Source organism: Erpetoichthys calabaricus, chromosome 18 (genome assembly GCF_900747795.2).
Source record: "Erpetoichthys calabaricus chromosome 18, fErpCal1.3, whole genome shotgun sequence".
NCBI classification, from domain to species: Eukaryota; Metazoa; Chordata; class Cladistia; order Polypteriformes; family Polypteridae; genus Erpetoichthys; species Erpetoichthys calabaricus.
The window spans coordinates 22507912-22529478 of NC_041411.2; the positions used below are offsets into that span (position 1 = coordinate 22507912).

A 21567-nucleotide genomic window follows, 5' to 3' on the forward strand; every position below is an offset into this window, starting at 1 on the left:
CTTTACTGTACAGAATTCTGGTAACAACCAACCTGAAACACTGGCAGCTATGTTAGTGCCGTTGGGACGTGTTGAGCAGAAGGAAAAACTGCCATTCAAGCACAACTTGACCAATGGACGCTCCTGTGCACTCGACCTTCAGCTCCGGTCGGGCTGGTAAAAAGTTAACTTGTGGCCACGCTGCTGCTCAAGTTTAGCCATCTCTCCCATTGCTCAGCTTCACTTACGTACGCACGTTCCAGATTCCTTTATACATGAAACAAGAACCATCACATAACTGGATGGTAAGCTGGTGGTATACAAGTTCCTAGAAGCATTGACAACCGAGCACATCTTCATTCATCAAATAAACAAAAAGTATTATTGGAGACAAGGATAACAAAAACATTAAATAAAACAAAATTTAATAAAATCATACCAAATTTAGCTCAGGCAGAACCATAGCAAAACCAAAACATTTGTTTATGGACATGACTTACTATAGATAATCAGAGCTCATTGTTTTTTAATTTTTATTTTTTTTTGCACGTCTAAAACCCTACTGATTTTTTTGTATACAAGAGTCTATTAAAAACACTGCACAAGAGCACAGGCTGGACACTGTCCATTGCTGCCAGAAAAAAAATAAAATAAAAAACCAAACAAACAGTGCCTTCCCTTCTGTGGTCAGGCATCTCGACCTGCCAAACAGTAATATTTAGGGTTCAAGAATTGTTCTTTTTTTTCCCTTTTTTATTGTTAATTTAAAAAAGTAAAACCACTTCATTTGTGTCTCCTAGCTGAGTGCATTTCCTTCGGTCGCTCCGTCAGTCGACAGTCCTTTGCATAGATTGATGATTAAAATGGTGAAGAGACTCCCTCTCTTCTACAAAGTTTCAGTGTCTTAATCAATCTTAGGAGAAGAAACTTTGTCACTGGCTCTGCTTTGTATTTCAAACCACCTAAAAACTTTTAAAAAGCCTAATTTACAATTGTCATCTCCTAGGAATATGAACCGACTATTTACATTAGTTTTGAGTACAGAAAATGAACAGATAAGGGACAAAGCAAAACCAAATGAAATGTAAAGTTTTCAAGTCTCTTTCTGGTACCAAACATTGTTAAAAATAAGTTGGTTTTGTTTATCTGGCCTATGCTCAGAGTTTCACAGTGAACTGTGATAAATACAAACATATATATCTATATCTATATATATATATGTGTGTGTGTGTGTGTGTGTCATAGAGGAAGCCAACCCCCCCCAGTTTATCCAACATGTAAACAAGTCATCATTTTTCGTACACGGGAAGGGAAGGGCAGATAAACTGGCAAACACAAAATATCAACTTGAATGCTAAAAATGAGGGAAAGAAATCTCGTTAATATATTAATCTCAAGTTTAACATAAGAATGTTATACTCTGCATCTTTATTTAGTTCTATAATACACTCCCTTCCCAAACACACAACAAAGCATGACATGTGCTTTTCATTTTAACAAATGTACAGTCCCTTTATTGTTCTGTCTTGATAAAAGCAGTGCATTTAGTTTTGTTTGATTTCTTTTTCAAAAGTGCACAAGATAGGAAATGTCCGCTGTATGTACTACATGTCCAGCTCAGAGCTACCGGGCTTCCACTTCTTTGGGATTGTGTGTGGGCGAGTACTCTCTGGGCTCCGAGGACGCCAAGGGGGTAGTCCTTCGGGGAGAGGTTGGTCTGGTGCTGCCAGTAGGAACTAATGGTGGTGGCGCACTCAGAGCAGCAGTTGGCGGTGTCCTGTTTAGCATTCCATTGTGGGCAGCTGATGGGCTCAGCCTCGGGTAATGCATGCTTCCTAGTGGGGACATGAACGGTGGCATATGAGGCAAATGACCCTCAATGGGCGACTGGTGAAGCTGGTGCAAGCGAGCTCGGTCTAACTCATCTCGGATATGCATCCGCTCCCTTTCTTCCGCCTGGCGAAGTCTCTCGTGCTCCCGGCGGGCCTCAAGTAGGTGTTCGTGGTGAGAGTAGTCATGAGGCTCCCGCTCCCTGTACGATCGCTCATGTTCATATATCCCAGGGAAGCGATGGCTCTGCTCTGCCCGCAACTGGTAGTCCATTCTCCTGTGCAGATCCAGGCTGCGATAGGCATCTCTTAAAGGATCCCAGGTGAATCCTGGGTGGGGTAAACGCTCTCTTGTGGAAGATAAGGGGCTTATGCCCATGAATGGAGCCACTCGAGTACGATCCAAAAGATTGAAACTGTTGACCTGATTGACACCACTTAAGGACAGTGGCATTGAGTGAGGCAGATGGACACTATGAAGAGAGGCCGGGGAGGGTAGATCTGTGCACCTAGAGGGAGGCTGATGAGCTGTTGGGTGGTGCTGCTGTGTTGTGGCAGTAGCTGGTTCTGAGCTCACCAACATTACCTCCTGCTCTTCTTTGCGTTCCTCCTTGACTTTGACATCATTTTTCACCTTCTGTAGTAGCTCAGCAGATGGGGACTGTCTCGATTTTGTGTCACCATCTTTTCCTGGCGTGCTTGTGATCTTGAGAGTTGGCTCAGTAAGGATGGGCTTGCCATATGGAGATGGTGGCTGAAGGCAAGGTTTGCTCATGTCCTCCGGTTGGCGCCGCTCGTGTATCTCCTTGCTCGGAGAGTGGCTCTCTTTAACCTTAATGTCTGTGCTCAGGGATGTCTCTCTCAGGCGCTCTATTGACTCTTTTTCTCCCTCCCGTGTCCGTTCAATACTGCTGCTACGGATTAGGTTGCTGATTTGATATCCAACTGGAGCTGAGGCAGGAGATGACCTGTTGGAGGTACGGCTCTTGTCTTGTGTATCCCTAGGAAGGAAAATGGTATAAATCAGTGTTCACTACTAACGAACACATTCATCTGGTCTGAGTGTGTGCACTGCTTATTAAAGACGAGTAGACAAGTCGTCTGCCAGAGGAAAACAAAGCATGGAGTCAGCTAGTGTTGATGGCCTTGTGACAAAGGTTGGCCCACTATGAGATGGAATCCCAATGACAGTTTTAGCAGCTTATCAGACTGTCAAAAGGCCATCTTGGCTGTGTAAAGCCCACTTAGAGTGTTTATATAAAAGAAAACAAACAATTCAAATCTGAGAAATTGTTTTGTAAATAACCAATTATTTATCAATCAAACATTGGATTGATTGTCACATGGAAACAGAGATTTGTAAAAACTGTGCGTTTTTAGGATTTTCGCAGTCCAGGGTTGGTACTTGTCTTTTGTCAGTGGCTGGTATGACTCCAGCAGGTTTCAAATGGACTCACATAAAGCATTCTAGAAAGCACCAGGTCATGATGGGAAATGTTGAAGCACGGGTGCAATTTTAGGTCAATTACTCATACATACATGCCTTGCTGCTTGGCTGCGTTTGTAGAGGACATGTTGCCTCACCTGTGTGTTAGTGGTAGTAATCACCAATGGTTGGATTAGTTTTGGCTGTGACAGTGTGAGTCTGCCATTGTGACCTTTTAGCCCACTTCTTTAAGTGAAATATGGACTGCGGAGACAGAGATGAGTGCCTGACAAAAGCATTTCAAGCCCCCTGTTGATTAACATGTCCTACTCAGACATTTTGGTCCAGGTAGTATTATTATTTGAGACAATTAAACTATGATATTGTTTTGTGGTAGAAAACAGTCTTAAAAAGGCTAGAGATCTGCACTGGCAATCGGAAGGTTGCCGGTTCGAATCCCGTCAATGCCAATAGGGACTCTGCTCTGTTGGGCCCTTAACCTGCAATTGCTGAGCGCTTTGAGTAGTGAGAAAAGTGCTATATAAATGCAAAAAATTATTAAAAAGGAGAAATCATGTTTGCTTAAGTAACCAAACCCCCCGTTTAAAACTTTATAGTACCACCTTGTTTCACTCATCTCATCATGGCCCCAGGTCTTTGGAGGCAAGTCTGTGCCTACTTTGCTCAGATGGACTTTGGCCTGTTCCTCCAAGTTGTTGAGGTTATTCAGTTGACACTTGGGTGCCACAGTTGTTGAAGTCTCCCTGTGCCAGTGAAATCTGGGTTTTGACTGGATGTTCACATGTTTCTCTCTGAGTCACCTGTACGTTACATTTTCACGGCTGCGTGAAGGATACCAGCTACTCAAAGCTTTAGAATCCAGAGATGAAAGAATCTGTCGCCTTACTAGACTAGCCAGCACAAACTTATGGAAGACTCTACAATGTCCAGCATGGGTCAGGCAGCCTGTTGGCCAAGGGCACTGGAACTGTGACGGTGTCTGACATTGCTCAGTATAACTCACCATGGACCAGGGATGCTGCAGACCTTAATGAGCGCATACTGTTGTAATCCGTTTGTTCTGTATAGTTTGAAACTGCATTGTCTACTGGGTATGTAAACTCATTTGTGTTTTTATGTGTGTGCATTTTGTCATTTATTCTGCCTTTGAACACTCTGAAGAGTGTTACACAAACATAAATTGACTTAATTACAGTTATATACACTTATATATACTGCCATTCATTGTATCCAGTTGCCTAGTCCCTGGTGATAGCTCTACAGTGCAATACTCCTACCGCTGTGGCAGTATTACAGTGTTATTAAATTGGGACAAAAAGTTGTGTCTTGGTTTATCAGAACATAAACATATTTCCAAAATGCCAACTGGGTCATTCTTCTATGTGGGTAATGGCATTTTCTGTGCCACCCTCTATGTATATATATATATATATGCATAGTCTCTGCACTGGGATGTCTAAGCACTTTGGTCATTGTTTTGTTCCTTTTTCTACAGTATGCATTTGGATAATTTGATCTTGATTGTCACATGAATACTCTGTGGATAGGTGAACTAGTACTCAAAAACTCTAGCACTATTTCAAATTGAGATTCCTCTCTTAGAAAATTAATGCTATCATCTTTGTGCTTCTGGATGTGCATGTTACAGCCTAAGAACTTAGTCATTGGTGTGAATGGATAGACTGGAAGCATAGCATCTTGGTTTGAGTCACTGTGTTCTTCTGTTGCCTTATGAAAGTGTGAAGCAAACTTGCTGGTCTGACTTAGTTGCTGGAAGTCTGAGGGATAGCACTGAAGTAGAGTATGTAAGTTACCTAAGTTCAGATAACAGAGTCACTGTGAGATGGAAATGTTTATGAAATGAGGTAATCCCACCAATGTACTTTCTAGAAGATTTTTTTTGCCAATTAACATAATTAATTTTGTTTCAATTTAGGTATATGGAGATTTGCTTGAACAATGAAATTAAGGATACAGGAGAAGAGTGAAGGAGTGGGGTCCATGCATTGTAAAAAATGTTGATTTTGTTGTTCTAATTAAAACCATAGTCTGTTTTGTGTATGCATAGTTGTAATTCTGATCTTACATTCATCTCACAGACCATGGTCTTCAGCAAAAATAAAGGAATTGTGTTTGTCTGTTTTCTTTGGGGGGAGGGGGAGAGGTGTGCATATATATATATATATATGCATATATATATATATATATATGCATATATATGCATATATATATATATATGCATATATATGCATATATATATATGCATATATATGCATATATATATATATATATGCATATATATATATATATGCATATATATATATATATGCATATATATGCATATATATATATATGCATATATATATATATGCATATATGTATATATGCATATATATATATATATGCATATATATATATATGCATATATATATATATGCATATATGCATATATATATATATATATATGCATATGCATATATATATATATATATATGCATATATACATATATATATATATATATACATATATATATATATGCATATATACATATATGCATATATGTATATATGCATATATATATATATATGCATGCATATATATATATATATGCATATATACATATATGCATATATATATATATATGCATATATACATATATGCATATATATATATATATGCATGCATATATATATATATATGCATATATACATATATGCATATATATATATATATGCATATATATATATATGCATATATACATATATGCATATATATATATATGCATATATACATATATATATATATATATACATATATATATATATGCATATATACATATATGCATATATATATATATGCATATATACATATATGCATATATGTATATATGCATATATATATATATGTATATATATATATATATATATGTATATGTATATATATATATATGCATATATATATATATGTATATATATGCATATATATATGCATATATATGCACACATGTACATGCAAATACATACAAATTAATTTGAGGGGTGAGCTGTAGTAGTTAAAAGTATGTGTGTTTTTGACCAGGTTTTATTATTTGTATGTGTGTGTATATATATATATATGTACATATGCATAAAGCAGTTTTGCTATATATTGCCTTTGTATTCTTGTAAGTTTAAGCATTATCCTCTGATGAAGATTGGTGGCAGGGTTTAGGAATAAAAACTACTTGATTCATTTTTTTTCCAGCTGCAAACTGTCTTACAGACCTTCTCTTCAATATATACACATATGTATATGTATATATACATATACATATGTATATATATGTATATGTATATATACATATACATATACATATGTATACATATGTATATGTATATGTATATATACATATACATATGTATATATACATATGTATATGTATATATACATATGTATATGTATATGTATATATACATATACATATACATATGTATATGTATATGTATATATACATATACATATGTATATGTATATATACATATGTATATATACATATACATATGTATATATACATATACATATACATATGTATATATACATATACATATGTATATATACATATGTATATATACATATGTATATATATATATACATATACATATGTATATATATATATACATATGTATATATATATATACATATACATATGTATATATATATATACATATACATATGTATATACATATGTATATATATATACATATACATATGTATATACATATGTATATACATATACATATGTATATATATACACATATCCCTCCCCCCAAAGAAAACAGACAAACACAATGCCTTTATTTTTGCTGAACACCATGGTCTGTGAGATGAATGTAAGATCAGAATTACAACTTTTATTTCTGTCATTAACCTATAAACAGCAGAGCACATTTGGTATCAAACCAACACACTTTTCAAGCAAGAATTGTAACTTGATTGAATGTTTAATCATTAGGGGTGTTAGATTGCTATTCCCAATGTAAGTTTTATCTTGCATCTGAGGTTAAGAAGGATAGAAGAGCTTGCTAGGGGGGAAATTCCATCAAAAAGGAATTTCAAAAACATTGTGGTGTTATCTATGGCCAATGCCCAAAAAAAGAAGTAAACCACTGGTATACAACAAACATCGAATCTGTCATCCAAGGAAAACAACAACTGATAAGGAAAAAACATCATGAACAACCCCCAAAGAGCAGGGTGGAAATAATTACAGTCCACTCTTTGAACTCTTAGACAGCATATACTATAAAGGCCATACTGCAAGGTACAAATCACTCACTAGCATTAAACTTTGGAAATACAGCTTGGAACACAAAAAAGTACAGAGAGGAGCCACAGCACTTCTGGAACAAAGTTTTATGAACTGATCAGACAAAGATTAACCTCTACTGAAGTGTGGAGAAGGAAGGGATCTGCTCTTCTGGAACAGCCTCAATAATTTTTGTTGACGATGTAACTCAAAAACAATGTATAGAGAAATGCATGCAAACTAAATTGATAAGAAGTTTGTTGTGCAGCAAGACAATGATTCAAAACACTTTGCCACCTCAACAAAGGACTTCATCAGAGGTAACAAAATGGAAGGGCCTCATGCATAACGCCATGTGTAGAAGTGTCAGCATGAAAAGTAACACACGTGCACGCGCCTTCTGTCCCACCCCAACTCCTCCCAGAATTACGCCTCTTTGAATATGCAAATCAATATAAATAGCTCTTAAGCTCAGCCTTCTGTGAAAAGACAACAGAAAAATTTCAGTGAATACCAAGTGGAGGGAAGGAAAAACCTACTATTTGCTGGTTTAAACAGTGATATAAACAACAAAATCAAGTTGATCAAGTGACAGAGTGTTGGAGAAACTAGAAAGCTCAAGTTCACAAAGTCGCACAGTGCCCGAAATAAAAAAGAAGTTGTCACATATCAAAGTCGCTGTGAAAAGGTGAGTCGTAGCCCTGCACCGTCTGAGTGTCATATGAAAGCTTATTAGGGTACAGAGAAAAAATTGATGTTAAGCCATCTGTAAACTTTGAACACTGATTTTTCAAAACTTTTAAGGAACATTGAAATATCTTCATAATGTTTAATTATTCTATCCATCTATCCTTCCAGTGTCGCGCCAGCCACAGCAAGAATACTGCGCGAGGCAGGAACAATCCGTGAACGGACAGCCAGCTCCTCGCTAGCACTGTGGCACCGTGTCCTCACATGATTAATTATTAACAATATAGAGTATTTAAATGAAGTTAAAGTTTTATCTGTATAATATAATAAACATATTTTGCTGCATTTCATCTTAAAAATGACATCATCATCATACGTGCTTTATAAAGTGGCTCAGGTTGTGCAATATTATAACTGTATCACAAGTTTACAATGAGGTAATTGTACTTCTAAGTACAAACCTACCCCAAAAAAGAAGTCAACCATCAAGGAGCACTTGATGGACTGATTGAGTGCATTTATAGTTCTTGGGATGAAAATGTTTCTGAACTGCGAGGTCCGTACAGGAAACACTCTGAAGCGTTTGCCATATGAGAGCAGTTCAATAGACAGCATGGCTGAGGCAGCGTGTGCTTGATGCTGTATACCAATAATTCTCTTTCCAGTCAGTTGCTGTAGATCTGCGATTCACACTCAGATACAGTGATATAAATACTCTGAGTGGTGCAGTGAGAGTAATATGGAAAAAGATGATCAGCTGTGGCAACCCTTAACAGAAGCAGCTGAAAGAAGAAGAAGAAGAAGAAGAAGAACAAGGTGCAGTGAGAAGAACAACGCTAAAGCAGTTATGGTATTTGGAATAGTTGGACCATTCTTGGGCCATTATATTGTTACTGGTTAATTACAATCAGATGCTTTAAACTAATAAACAATATGCGGTTAATTTCGTGTGTTTATAAAGCCGCGTCAGGGATGTGGATCTAAAAACAAAAGGGTAACCATACAGGAACAGTAGCACTGCGTTGATGCTGGGTGCCACCAGTCTGCAAAACCGAGTGCAAAACTTGCGTACGCCAGGGTATGAGCTACTGTGGAAATGTGCATGGCTTTACGCCAAGTTTAGGTTTTATACATCACGATTTGAACGTGGAAACGTTCTTACGCGACATTTTTGTGCATACGCACCATTTATACATGAAGCCCCAGATCTTAACCAATTTGAACAGGCATTTTACCTCCTGAAGAATCCTGCAAATCAGACAACTAAATAATGCTGTGGTTGAAGACTATAAAGGCTAGTATTATTTATGTGAGCAAGGGATATGCAACCAAATATGAAGTGTTTTTGACTTTATTTTACTTGTGAAAATTATGTTCCAATACTTTAGCACACTTAGAAAAACTGAGAGGTTTGATACACATTGTGCTCTGGTCTATGTTCTTTAACATATCAGGATATAAATACCAGGGAATAAAATCTGAAACTCTGATCTCTCTTCTTCTATTCATCTCACACACAAGTATCTTCAGAACACAGCAAAAACAAATTACATATGCACAAGTACACACACATATGATTAGATGGATATATAACGTTGAAGTGAGAAGTTTCCATACACTTTAGAATTCACATTCTTCCTAACCCCTGCACAAATTTTATACTAACAAACTATAAAATAGGTGTATTGTTTAAGACATCTACTTTGTGCTGAGCAAAAGTAATTTTCTCCAACAATGTTCACAGACCTCAGAGTATTTTACTTTTTATTGACTATATCACAGTTCCAGTCTGTAACAAGTTTACATACACATTTTACACATAAAAAGTAAAATACTCTAACATTATTACAAAAAAATACTTTCGCTTTGCACAAAGTAGATGTCTTAAAACAATACGCCAAATTTGTTAGTATAAAATCTGTGGAGGGGTTAAAAAGTGAGATTTAATGAATTCACCCAAAGTGAATGAAAACTTTGGACTGTATGTGTGGATACATTATAAATAAATATAATTTATAAATTAATTAACTAATTATATATTATAAATATAAATTATTTAGACATTTCAGTTCCCCCCAAAAAAACTAAATACCCCAGAATGACAAAGCAAAAACACTATTTTGTAATTTAAGAATTTTGCAGATTATTCAAGTAATATCACAAGTATTCAGACCCTTTGCTGTGACACTTGAAATTTGACTCAGACGCCTCCAATTCTGTCAATCACAATTATTTGGAGTTCACCTGTTGCTAATTGAAGTGACTAGACGTGACTAGCAAGGCACACACTTGTCTAGAGCTGGTTGCAGACCTAATTATGTTTAATTTGCCTGGGGAGGGGGAGAGAAAGGAATTGCTTGCAGATCAGGGGAAGTCTACAAAAACATTCCCGCAGCATTGAAGGTTCCCAAAAGACCACAGTGGCCTACTTTGAAACACCACACTTTGGCCTTCTCCTGGGTGCCTAGTTACACTTAGCAATTAAGGGGTAGGGGGGACCAGGAGGTCACTCTAGCTGAGCTTCGGAGAAACTTGCAGAAGGGCAGCCATCACTTCAGCACTTGTGCTGACGACAAATTAAACACCAAGTGAAGTTTTCAAAAAGGCACCTAAATGACGCTCAGGCTGTGAAAAAGAAGATTTTCTGCTCTGATGAAACAAAGATTACTGTCATGTCTGGATGAAACCAGGTACCTGTGCAATGCCATTCCTATGGTGGCACATGATGGTGCAAGCATTATGCTTTGAGGTTGTTTTCCAGTGACATGGACTGGTAAACTAGTCAGTGTTGAGGGAAAACAAACCGGAGTGAAGTACAAAGACCTGTCAGACTGGGCCAAAGATTCATCTTCCAGCAAGACAATGACCCTAAGCACAAAACAAAAACATGACAGATCTTTACAGGATCTGCAGAGAAGAACAGCAGAATATCCCCAAAGCCAGGTGTGTGAAAGTTGTCACGTCAAATCCAAGAAGACTGCAAGCTGCAAAGGCTGCCAGAGGGGCTTCAACTAAGTGCTGAGCAGAGTGTGAATACTTGTATCAATTAGATAATCCACTTTTTTATTTGCAAAAATGTCTAAAATCTTTGCTTTTTCATTGTGGGGTACTGAGTGTTGTTTGATAAAAGGGGAACAAATAAATAGCAATGATAATAGCAAAAGGCTGCAAAATAGGAATATGTGAAAAAACTGAAGGGGTCAGAAAACTTTCTGAAGGCACTACATATATGTGTGTGTGTGTGTGTGCGTGCGTGTGTGTGTGTGCACTTAAACATACACATACATACATACATACATATATATATGCAGTCCTCAGGTTACATACAAGTTTCATTCCTCTTAATTTTTTATTTAGTTTGGAGATTAAAATGTCCATAAATAGATATTTTGGCAAAAATATGTACTTGCTTTATTACTTATTTTTACAGAAAAACCATGGCAGACATTTTAATAAAATAATGAAACAATATTAGTATAGTTTAAATCCTCAAATATAAACAATGTGAACTAATGAAAACTGCTAGAATGTTAAGTATGTTAAAAAAGACAGAGCTCTGAGTGGAAAAGCCAGCAGTAACTGAAGAATGATCCCCAAGTGTCACAGGCACCCTCAGTCTCTGTGCGACTACATGCCAGGGAGGGGCACTGAGCACGCTGTGTATGAGCAGCGGTGTCCCACAGTGCCAGCCAAACACTCAGGTGTAGAGTGAGCTGCTTGCCAGTGACTTGCAGGTTAAATATGGGGAGACATTTCCATCGTTTACAGTACTATTCCTGAACCTGTGTCAGAACTAGTCTACCTCTTGGAGTCTAATGTTCTCATTTGCACCTGCAGGAGACTGCTGTAACCCAAAGCCTGCCTATATGCACATATGTATATATATACACAGTACACACACACGTCATGAGTGCTATGCCATGTTGAAAAGCGTGCTGTTGTGCTGTGATTCACTCACCTGTCCTTGTCTCTGTCCTCTTTGCTGAGGGATTCTCTCTTCTCCCGCTCTCTTTCGCGCTCTCTCTCCTTCTCTCTGTCGTGGTTGGTCACAGAAGAGCTGCGTTCATTGTCAGTTGACTTTGGCCACTGGGGGGGTGTGGGAAAAGAGGGTGGTGTTCGATGAAGGCGATTCCATGTGTCATGGTGGGGACTACTAAATCCAGACAGGCCATGACTTTCCTTGGGTCCAAACACACTGTTGGAAGCTGAAATTATTAAAATATAAGAACATGGCATTTTTATGGGTCAATTCACAAGGACCTCTTGAAATATGGTTTAACTTTGTCTCAAAAGATTTTTTTGATTAATAGCAAAAACAATCCAAATATTTACATTAACACCAACAAGGTGTAACAAAGTTGAAATATTTTTATAATTAGCTTTTACATATTATGTAACACATACCCTGCTCAACCTGGTGGACTCTTAGCAGAGTAAGCAACTGTAGGCAAAAACAAATAACATAAGATGTGCTCCTGCAGAAACCATTCCAGAATAATGATTTTGGAATAGAAGCCTTTTGGCATCACTCGCAGTCAGGGCCAAATGGTGAATACCTTCCATCGTAAACAAAAAAGGGCTCATGTTGGTGAGACAGGTGAGCAGTTTGTGAGTACAGTAAAACCTTGATTATGCGTCAGGGGTTGGGACCAAAGGCTGAGACGAATAAGAGAAGAGATGGATAACAGAACAGCTACTTTAACAATTATATACAGTAAATTAGAGTAGCAAATAGTTATATTTACAAAACAAAACCATATTAACAAAATTAATTCCTATAATATTGTAACGACCAGCAGAATAAGCAAATACAACTCAGAGGTACTGGAGTTTTCTACGTTTTTACTTGAAGACTTTGTTCCTTACCAACGGTCTTATATGCCGTTATCTGAGTTACGGCGCACACCTCCAAAACAATATAAAAGAGAGCTTTCCCTACCAATCAGTTTTTCTCCTGCCACTTACATTCTTTTTTTCTCAATATCACAAACACTCCTGCTTATTATTTCCCCGAGTCTCTACTCAAAACTTCCTACTGCCACACCTTTCTATTTCTCCTAACCTCTCCTGCCACTCATGGCGCCTCTTACAAAACAGAAGTCCTTCACCCAGTCCCATCACTTGCAGCTTTCATTCCATGCTTTCTGCTCCCGTACAGCGCATCACAAACTGCCTGCACGTCTCAACATATTAACAAAACATAACAGAATTTAAAAAGAAAGTAGAAAAACATTAAATTTAATATAGAAGAACATTACTGTCTGTGATTTCCATTTGCGACACATATTTCAATTTTGTCTGCATCACGCGTTCACTGTTGTTCTTCCTACTCTGTAAATTAAAGCCATACTTGAAACACTTTCGCCATTTCATTAATGTTTAATAATTTCAAATTTTGTGACAATTCCAACACCACCACCATATATCTATATATCATATATTTATCAGCCATAACAATGTATAGTAGATTAATTATAACAAAAGAGAAAAGTTATGAACCACTATTAAAACTGAAGGAACGTAACTGACACTGTGGTGCTGGGGAAGAACACTACGCTCTAGGACAACGGAAAGTTGTGTGCAAAGCTAAGAGCGCTCTGCACAGCAGTAGAAGTACAGTAATAGAGAGGCGCTGGCGTGTTGGGGATTGTTTTGGGATCTGACAGTTAACTGAGACTAACAGATAATCGAGGTTTTACTGTATTTTCAAAATCAGAAGTAATTATCATTCATATTACCCGGGTCCCAGCCAATCTGAACTTTTTTCTTTTTTAGAAACATATGTTATAGCATGCATATAAAAACAATGAAGATGGCAGTAGATGTGAAAAGACTTCCAAAAAAAATGATAACCATTGGTGGGTATCACAAAACAAGGATGGTCCGCATGTTTGTTCTTACTGAGTGAAGGGTTGCCTAATCCTCCAAAGGCACTGGACGTGAGGTTTCCAAGACCGCTGTAGGCACTGGAGCGGTTAAAAGGATCTGAAAAGGACAAAAAATGGTTAGGGAGAGGCCCAGTGACTTACACACTTCCTAGGCTGGCTGCTCTCATTAGCAGAGTCTGTGGTGTTAAGCACAGGACTTGACCGATGCCACAAGAGCCAACCACCTTATAGCGGACAAGGCTGAACGTTAGCAAGGAATCAACTAAAGCCCTTTCAGCTGTCATTTTAAAATGATAAGTCAAGTTGGCTGTGTAGACGAGACCTGACACAGTCAACACTAATGCTGTAGATGGATCACAAGATTTGTACACTTGTGGATGTATCTAAAAGCAACCACATGCTTCTTCCATTCACTGGGTAGCCATATTTTGGAACAAACTTTTTCCACAAACTGCTGCAGTTACTGACACAAAATCCTCCTTTGCTAAAAGCAAACTACTTCTTGATATCTCCAAATTTCTACAGCTTCATGAAGTCTTGGGCTGAGCAAACCTTGTCTCATAGAGGGTAGACTCAGTGGCTAGGAGGCATCAGTAGGGGTCTAATGAAGGCTCTGCATGGACAGCTCTGGTGTGAGCCCAACGCAAAAACGACATGTTACTCACACGTACCTGCCAGGTGACCTGTAGCCAGGAAGCTGCTGTGATGAGAAGGGGGTCCATAAGGTGATGCCGCAGGGTGTCCAGCACCTAGAGAAGTGTCATTCACAGTCAGCATTACTCACCTAGGTATTATACGGAGAAATGATTTTCTAAACTTTACCCAAGAAAAGAGACAATATGATGGGCAGTGCCAATAATGGCTAATCTTATAACAAAAAGTTAGAGATAGGTCACTGCCATTAAGAATACAGCAGACCCTTTAGTACTTTTGATTGGAGAAAACTAAACGAGCTGCACTTCAATTAGAATCTCAGGCAGTCTCACTTCAAATGAAAACAGCCCGCCCTGCTCGGGTATTTAAGCTCATGAAATCCATTTCACTGTGCATCACCACAGTTCGGCTGCATTCTTGCAGAATTTCACTTTGCCAGGGATCAAGCTGAGGCAGCATCACTTCAACACAGTGTAGAACCTCTTCTCATTATTGTTATGAATAACATAAATAAAACAATCAATATACAACGTAGAGAAGATGAAATGTTCATGACTGCTAACAGGACACAGCAGAGGGATTAGATGCAGGGCAGAAAAGGACAGTGTACCTTTGGTGGGAGGCCTTAGACAGAGCTGGACGATTGATGGTGTCTGCCGCCTTGCTGCTCCTGTGAGGTTTGGGAGTGGAAGGTAACAGATGAGGGACGTTTTGAAAGCAGACTGCTGACAAATGTTTGTGCAGCTCCAGGCCAAAAGAGGGAGATACCTCTGGATATGGCAAACTACTAGCTGGGAGAGCACTTGGCACACAGGCCACACTAATACATTACCCAGAGAACCCCGCCTGTTCAGAACTAAACTAAACCACCCCCCCGTCTCCTTTTGCAGCACAACACTCGGTGTCCCCAGAAGTCTACAATCATAGGGCAAACACTTTGGATGTTCTAAACCAGAAGTTTTCAGCCTCGGTCCTGGGGACACACTGTGGCTGCAGGTTTTTGTTCCAACCAGCTTCTGTTTTTAATTGGACTCCTGGGCTAATTTAGTGAACTGATATTTCCCAGATTCTGTGCTTTGGAAACAATATTGAAATTAGAAAAGTAAGTTTGGTAAAAAAAAAAAAAAAACAAACAAAAAAAAAAAAAAAAAACACCCAACAATTATTAAAATGTACTAAGCAGTTATATGGAAATAATGTGTATTTTTTTCATTGCACTTTTCCAGTTGTTCTAATTGTTGAACTAATCCATCATTTACTAATGAGTGGGTCAGACGCTCAAGTAGCCGCAGCCCTTCACGATTCAGTGTTGTTTGCCTGCATGTCTGCTCTGCTTGTTTTCTAATTGTTATTATTAAGCTTGACAGGTGAATGGAGCAAACGGCACAGAGAAATCAACAGTTCAGCATTTATATCTATAGCAAAAATAGAAATATTTCTAAATGTCTTATAAATATAAAAATCATGCTGCTGTGCTTTTCTGAATATAGAATAAGAAAAGAAGACAATAAAACCAGCTAATTAAATGAGATGAGTGTTACCAGTCGTTGCCAGTGACTATGAATGTGGCTGGACCAAAAACCTGCAGCCACAGTGGGCCCCCAGGACTGAGACTCTAAACAACCCAAAGTGGCCAGTGAGCAGCTCTTAATGCACCCCTTTGGATTTGTATCTCTTGAGTTGCTTGAAGCCTCTTAGTGTGTGAGGGCACCACTTTTAAAGCCATATATGATGTGCTTAATGGCTGGAAGTGTCGCCTGTTCATCCGACTAGAGACAGACTCGCCAAATGCTTTCTCTATGATTCCAGACGTACAGGAGACCCCTCAGATTACACAGTTCTGAAGCAGTGTGAATTTCTAACAGGAGTAAAGAAGGACCAAGTTGGTGTCATTGCCATTTAATATCCACTTTCAAACACAAATTGCAGTCACCTCACTACATCAGCTTTGGCTTATCAAGTTTTAATTTGGTTTCATCAGGATGCAGGACTTCCAGATGTCTCTCTGTGCTTCTACTCTGACATTGCATTTTATGTGATAGTTTGTATGTTTTATTAATAATTTAAAAGATAAGAGGATATAAATAGCTTGTTGATTAATTAATTGTCTGGAAATTGGAAAATGGCAGCCTTCTGTCCATCTCTCTCTTCTTTTTGGTTATTAAATTTTATTTTGTGTTAATTTGTGCAGTACCTGATGCTGATGCCACCCTAAAACCATGCCTTGCAAATAAACATGAATGGATACTGCAGTGCAGTGAAGTGCAACCGACTGCCACCTCACACTTGTTTGGAACCAAACTGAAGACCAACAACAGACTCTGTGAAGTTAGCAATCACTCCACATTCTAAAAATACATCACCTCCCTGCATCTGTATTAGGACAGAAATGGAGACAGCCGACCAGTTTATGTGAATCCTGTACATCACAACTGTAAAGACTCCACTGCCCAATGATATTTTACTTTAGATATGTGCAGTCCCTTTGAACTTGAAATAAATGTGCTATGGTGTCATCTACACTGGCACTGGGCCTCTGGTGTGACAAAGACATGACGATACACCGTTTGAACTGGGGGTATTCATCCACGCCATGCTGCATGTTCTCCCATCCATTTAGGACGTTCAGATTCTATAGAAATCCCACTTCCCTCTGTCCTCCACTGTTCCTTGCTGCTTTGCCCTCTTTCATGTCCTCAAGTAGTTTTCCCTTCTGTATCCTTAAGCGTCCTTTCCTTTACTTTGCCCTCCCACCATACTCCACTTAGTTTTGTTTATTGTCTCTTTGTATGCCATTCACGATAAATAAACAAGGTGTTATTGGATGGTTTTAAGGGTGGGATTCTAGTTTGCTTTTGACAGAGAAAATCACTCTGGCTTTTCACTGTCACTGGACATTCATGGCAAAGCAAAGTACTAGTCATGGAGCGACTGTCACAGACCAGCCCCTTTTCTGGGATGTTATTTTAGAATCAGTTCTCCTACCGAGTGTGTGATGTGAGTGACTGATCATCAATCATTTGTTATTGCCCAGTGATGTGGTCGTCACACCAGGTTTCACAATGATGGTGACAGATAGGCAAGTGGCTTTCCTAAAAGTTCTGCCAAAGCTGCCACACAAGAGTTGTAGCACAGGCTCAAATTTTACTGCTGCAGTGTCAGAGAGAAGAGAGAAAAGCAAAAAGTGTGTGACCATGTGTGTCAGGAATGTGTTGTTACTGTATAACTAATTGTATTGGCCAAAACTGACCTGCATTTTTAAAATCTGGAACTGCACCCAAACCCATGTAAGGACAACAAAACTCAGCCAGTAGCATGAAACTACTTCTGAAAATGGGTTTACTGTTCAGACCACTTCTAAAGGAAGTAGCATAACATTTTTAAAAAGCATTCACTGTAAGCTTCATTATTTACAGTGTTTACCTATTCACCTTTACCCCACTGTCTTAGGAACATGTCAGCACACACAGCCTGCAACAGAAGATGGACTGAACGAAGCTGCACACGTTTGAGTCGGACGTCAGCTCATTGGTTTACGTAAGCTGCCAGTTCCCATTTTGTAAAACTCTTGTAAAGCTTCCCTGGAACATCCAGATATAATGTTCATCAGTCCGTTACTATCCAATGTCTTGGAATGTACTGTAGCTGCCCTAAGAAGCACGTTTTCCTAATGGCAAACAATCCTAGTCGGTATTTTCCTTTAAATTACAAGTGCACTGTCACAGCTACCGCCAAAAAAAAAAGATCTGAACTGCTTGCTCACCAGTTGCTGGGAAGAGTGGCCTAGCAAGGTCATGGGGGTATGGGAATCCTGGAAAGAGGCCTTGGCCTGGTGGTCTGCTGAACAAATCCAGCTTGCCGTTCATATCCAGTTTATGTGGATCCAGCTGCATTTGCTGTCAAAAAAAGACAGAAGCTTGAGGTTTAAGCTCTGTGCACAGTAGCTGCACTCTTACCACTGTTGTACCACTGTACTCTAACTTTAAACGTTTCTCTGTACACCACAACACAAAACTGTGTAGGCACATGTAGCTCTGCTCAAGGTGGATCACTGCAATAAAATCATGTCAGGGCCACAATGAGAAGAGCCGCCTGATATGTGAGGAGAACTTGACAGTTATATCGCCACTTTAAACTTGACTTAAAGTAGAGCCAGGAAAGGAGAAACAAGAAAATGTCATTGACTGGTTAGGTGGAACATGTGGCCTGTTCTGTCTTCCTACTTAAGTAAAACAGTCTGGTCAGTATAAGGAAGGGTCCTGCAGGAAAACTCGTCACATAGCAGTACCTTCATTTTTTGCTGGTGGTGGTAGATTTGCCAGGCAATCTGAACGTGAACTGCACACCATTTACCTGGTTTCTGAAAGAAAAAGTTGTAGAAGGTTAGTTGAAGAAGTGGACAGATGTCAATAACAAGGAAATGGGGAATGTTGTGAAAGAGGAGGCAAAAAGAGAGAAATTAGGACAGAAACATGAAATGAGTTAGAGGGAGGAAGCAAGCATTACATGTTACAAAACTGGGTAGAGCTTGGTTGGCAACAAGATGGCAGAAAGGATGGGAGATTAAAAAAAAAGGAACACAGGATGTGTGAGAGAACCACAGCACAATGTTGGGCATGATGCATGGGAGACATCTTAACAAAGACACAGAGGCCACTTACTCTGACAGAAGTTCTGTAAGGATCAGACACCTGTTGGATGAGAAGTATAGGAAGAAGGGCCTGTAGTCTGCATCTTTTGTTTGAAACTATTCCATTACTTCAAGTTATACAATCACATTCACAATGTCAAGTTACCAATAACAGTGGAATCTCGGCACTTAGTATTTTACAAAATGTAGAAAGTGTGATATGCATTTCAATGGTGAATTGCTTAATCAGATTAGTTTTTCAAGAAAAATCTAAAATGGGAATGGACAGCTCAAAATAATCAAAGTGCACATTGAGCCTTTGCACCCTCTCACTGTGTTTTTTTTTTAAACAAGTCAGTGCATTGGGGGGCCCTGCAGTCAAAAGGTGACACTGATAATTGAGATCTAGCCGTCTGACATCATGCCATTTTCATTTATGCATATTCTTGCTATTAGATCGAAAGAAAAAATCATTTGCGCCGATCCCCTTTAATGATGAGCACAAACACTTTGAATAGAGCAAGGTCAAGATTAAAGTGTGGCCAATGTCTGCACCTCACGGGACGTGCTTTGGTACACTGGAGACGTCGCCAGTCCAGACTGGACTCAATGGACGACTGTAGTGAGTGAAACAACCTTATTGTTTGTGGCAATAAGAACACCAAGTGCATTTTGAAACAAAGATTATAAAAGTACTACTTTGTACCTTGTCAGCTTTGTTGAGTCTTAGAAGGACAGGTGATTTTGATGTTGAACAACACAGTGTGTCAGACATTACTGTACTAATGCTAATCATTCAAGGCAGGCACATGTACTGTACTATATAAATGCATTCAGATTACCGTAGTAGTATGTGGCTTACCCGTGGATCCTTCTGTAGAAGTGTGTGAGGAACTCCACCAGGGCGAGATGCTACATCTATTGGATTGGAAGCCTACAGAAGGATACAAAGAAATCATTCATTAGTCTTTACAGTTTGTACTTTCAAAATCATATTCTTCAGTAATGTGGCACATGCCAATATTGACACTCACAAAAACCAAAAACGTTCACAACATTTCACAGAAACAACTGATTTGTACATCTAGGCTTGCACAAAATATTACCAGCTAGTTAGAAGAGCAGCTGGCCAAATAAACTCACACATTAGTGGGCAAAATAAGATCTGGACAATATCCTGTTCATGTAATGGAGTCTGCATGGTGGGTGGTCAGTGGACTACTGAGGGTCAAACAGATACAGGTACAGATGTTGCCAAATCACAGACTGCAGTGACCATCACATTACAGATGGACACCATCAACTGCATCAACCAAATGAACTTGAACTTGTGTTGTTTTGTGTTGTGTTGCCGGACTACACACACTACTTTACATTACATCACAAGGGCTAGCTCCTCAAATGTTAAAGAAACAAGTGAGCCACCGTTATTGACAGTGAGGGCAGACATTTCCAAAATCACCATTCACCAACACTTGAAAAGTACAACTTGAAAACTAACCTTAGGCTGGAAGGCACCCTGCAGAGAACTGAAGGGGGCTGAGTGAGGAAGAAGGGGAGCCATGCCAGACATTGGCGGTGGGTACGATGGGAAAAACTGTGCAAGATGAGAGAATCACAAATCACAGGCATTACTAGGGCACCCAGGGTTTTATACTCTGTACCTCTTTATTAGGTAAAATGAGACAAAAAAATAATAATTCACGTTTGTTAAACTTTACTCTAACAGCAAAAGGCAGCAGAATGTGTAGTGTATTCACAAAAGTGCCGCATGTCTGTTCACAAAGCAGGAGAGAACTAGCCAATCATCAAATGGTACAATAAAGTAAACACAGGACTTACACTGGAGTGTCGCAGGAAGGGGTTGTCGAGCTTGGATGTGTACTTGTCAAACTAAAAGAGACACACAATGAGAAATCCAGAGTTTAATGACCAACTCTCCAGACATTTATGAAATAAAAACAACATTCTTACATTGTTAAATATATAAAGCCACAGGAACTTGACAAATGAACAGTGCTGACACTGAGAGGATACTTTAAATTGGGTGCCCAATGCAAAGAATAAATAAATAAAGAATGATTTAAGACATTGACAATCAATATAACAAAAACATCTAGCAGTTTGTTGTCCAAGTACCTGTTCTTATAACAAGTGCATTTTT

The 21567-nt window shown here is 38.7% G+C and overlaps 1 protein-coding gene across 7 annotated transcripts in view; it reads right to left on the bottom strand.

The window, feature by feature from the left end:
- Positions 1-387: 387 nt before the first annotated feature.
- fbrsl1 (fibrosin-like 1) overlaps positions 388-21567 on the bottom strand; it is a 358399-nt gene continuing 337219 nt past the window's right edge. For 4 of the 7 annotated variants that reach the window (XM_051921559.1, XM_051921558.1, XM_051921562.1 and 1 more), the window contains 11 exons: positions 21246-21296; positions 20905-21000; positions 20266-20337; positions 19435-19464; positions 19062-19133; positions 18537-18669; positions 15384-15443; positions 14791-14868; positions 14133-14216; positions 12190-12436; positions 388-2809 (listed from right to left, as the gene is read on the bottom strand). In XM_051921559.1, the coding sequence (XP_051777519.1) occupies positions 1603-2809; positions 12190-12436; positions 14133-14216; positions 14791-14868; positions 15384-15443; positions 18537-18669; positions 19062-19133; positions 19435-19464; positions 20266-20337; positions 20905-21000; positions 21246-21296 (2130 nt within the window). In that variant the 3' untranslated portion in view covers positions 388-1602. The remainder of the gene's footprint in view (positions 2810-12189; positions 12437-14132; positions 14217-14790; positions 14869-15383; positions 15444-18536; positions 18670-19061; positions 19134-19434; positions 19465-20265; positions 20338-20904; positions 21001-21245; positions 21297-21567) is intronic. The other 3 variants (XM_051921561.1, XM_051921563.1, XM_051921560.1) reach the window with 2 other exon arrangements.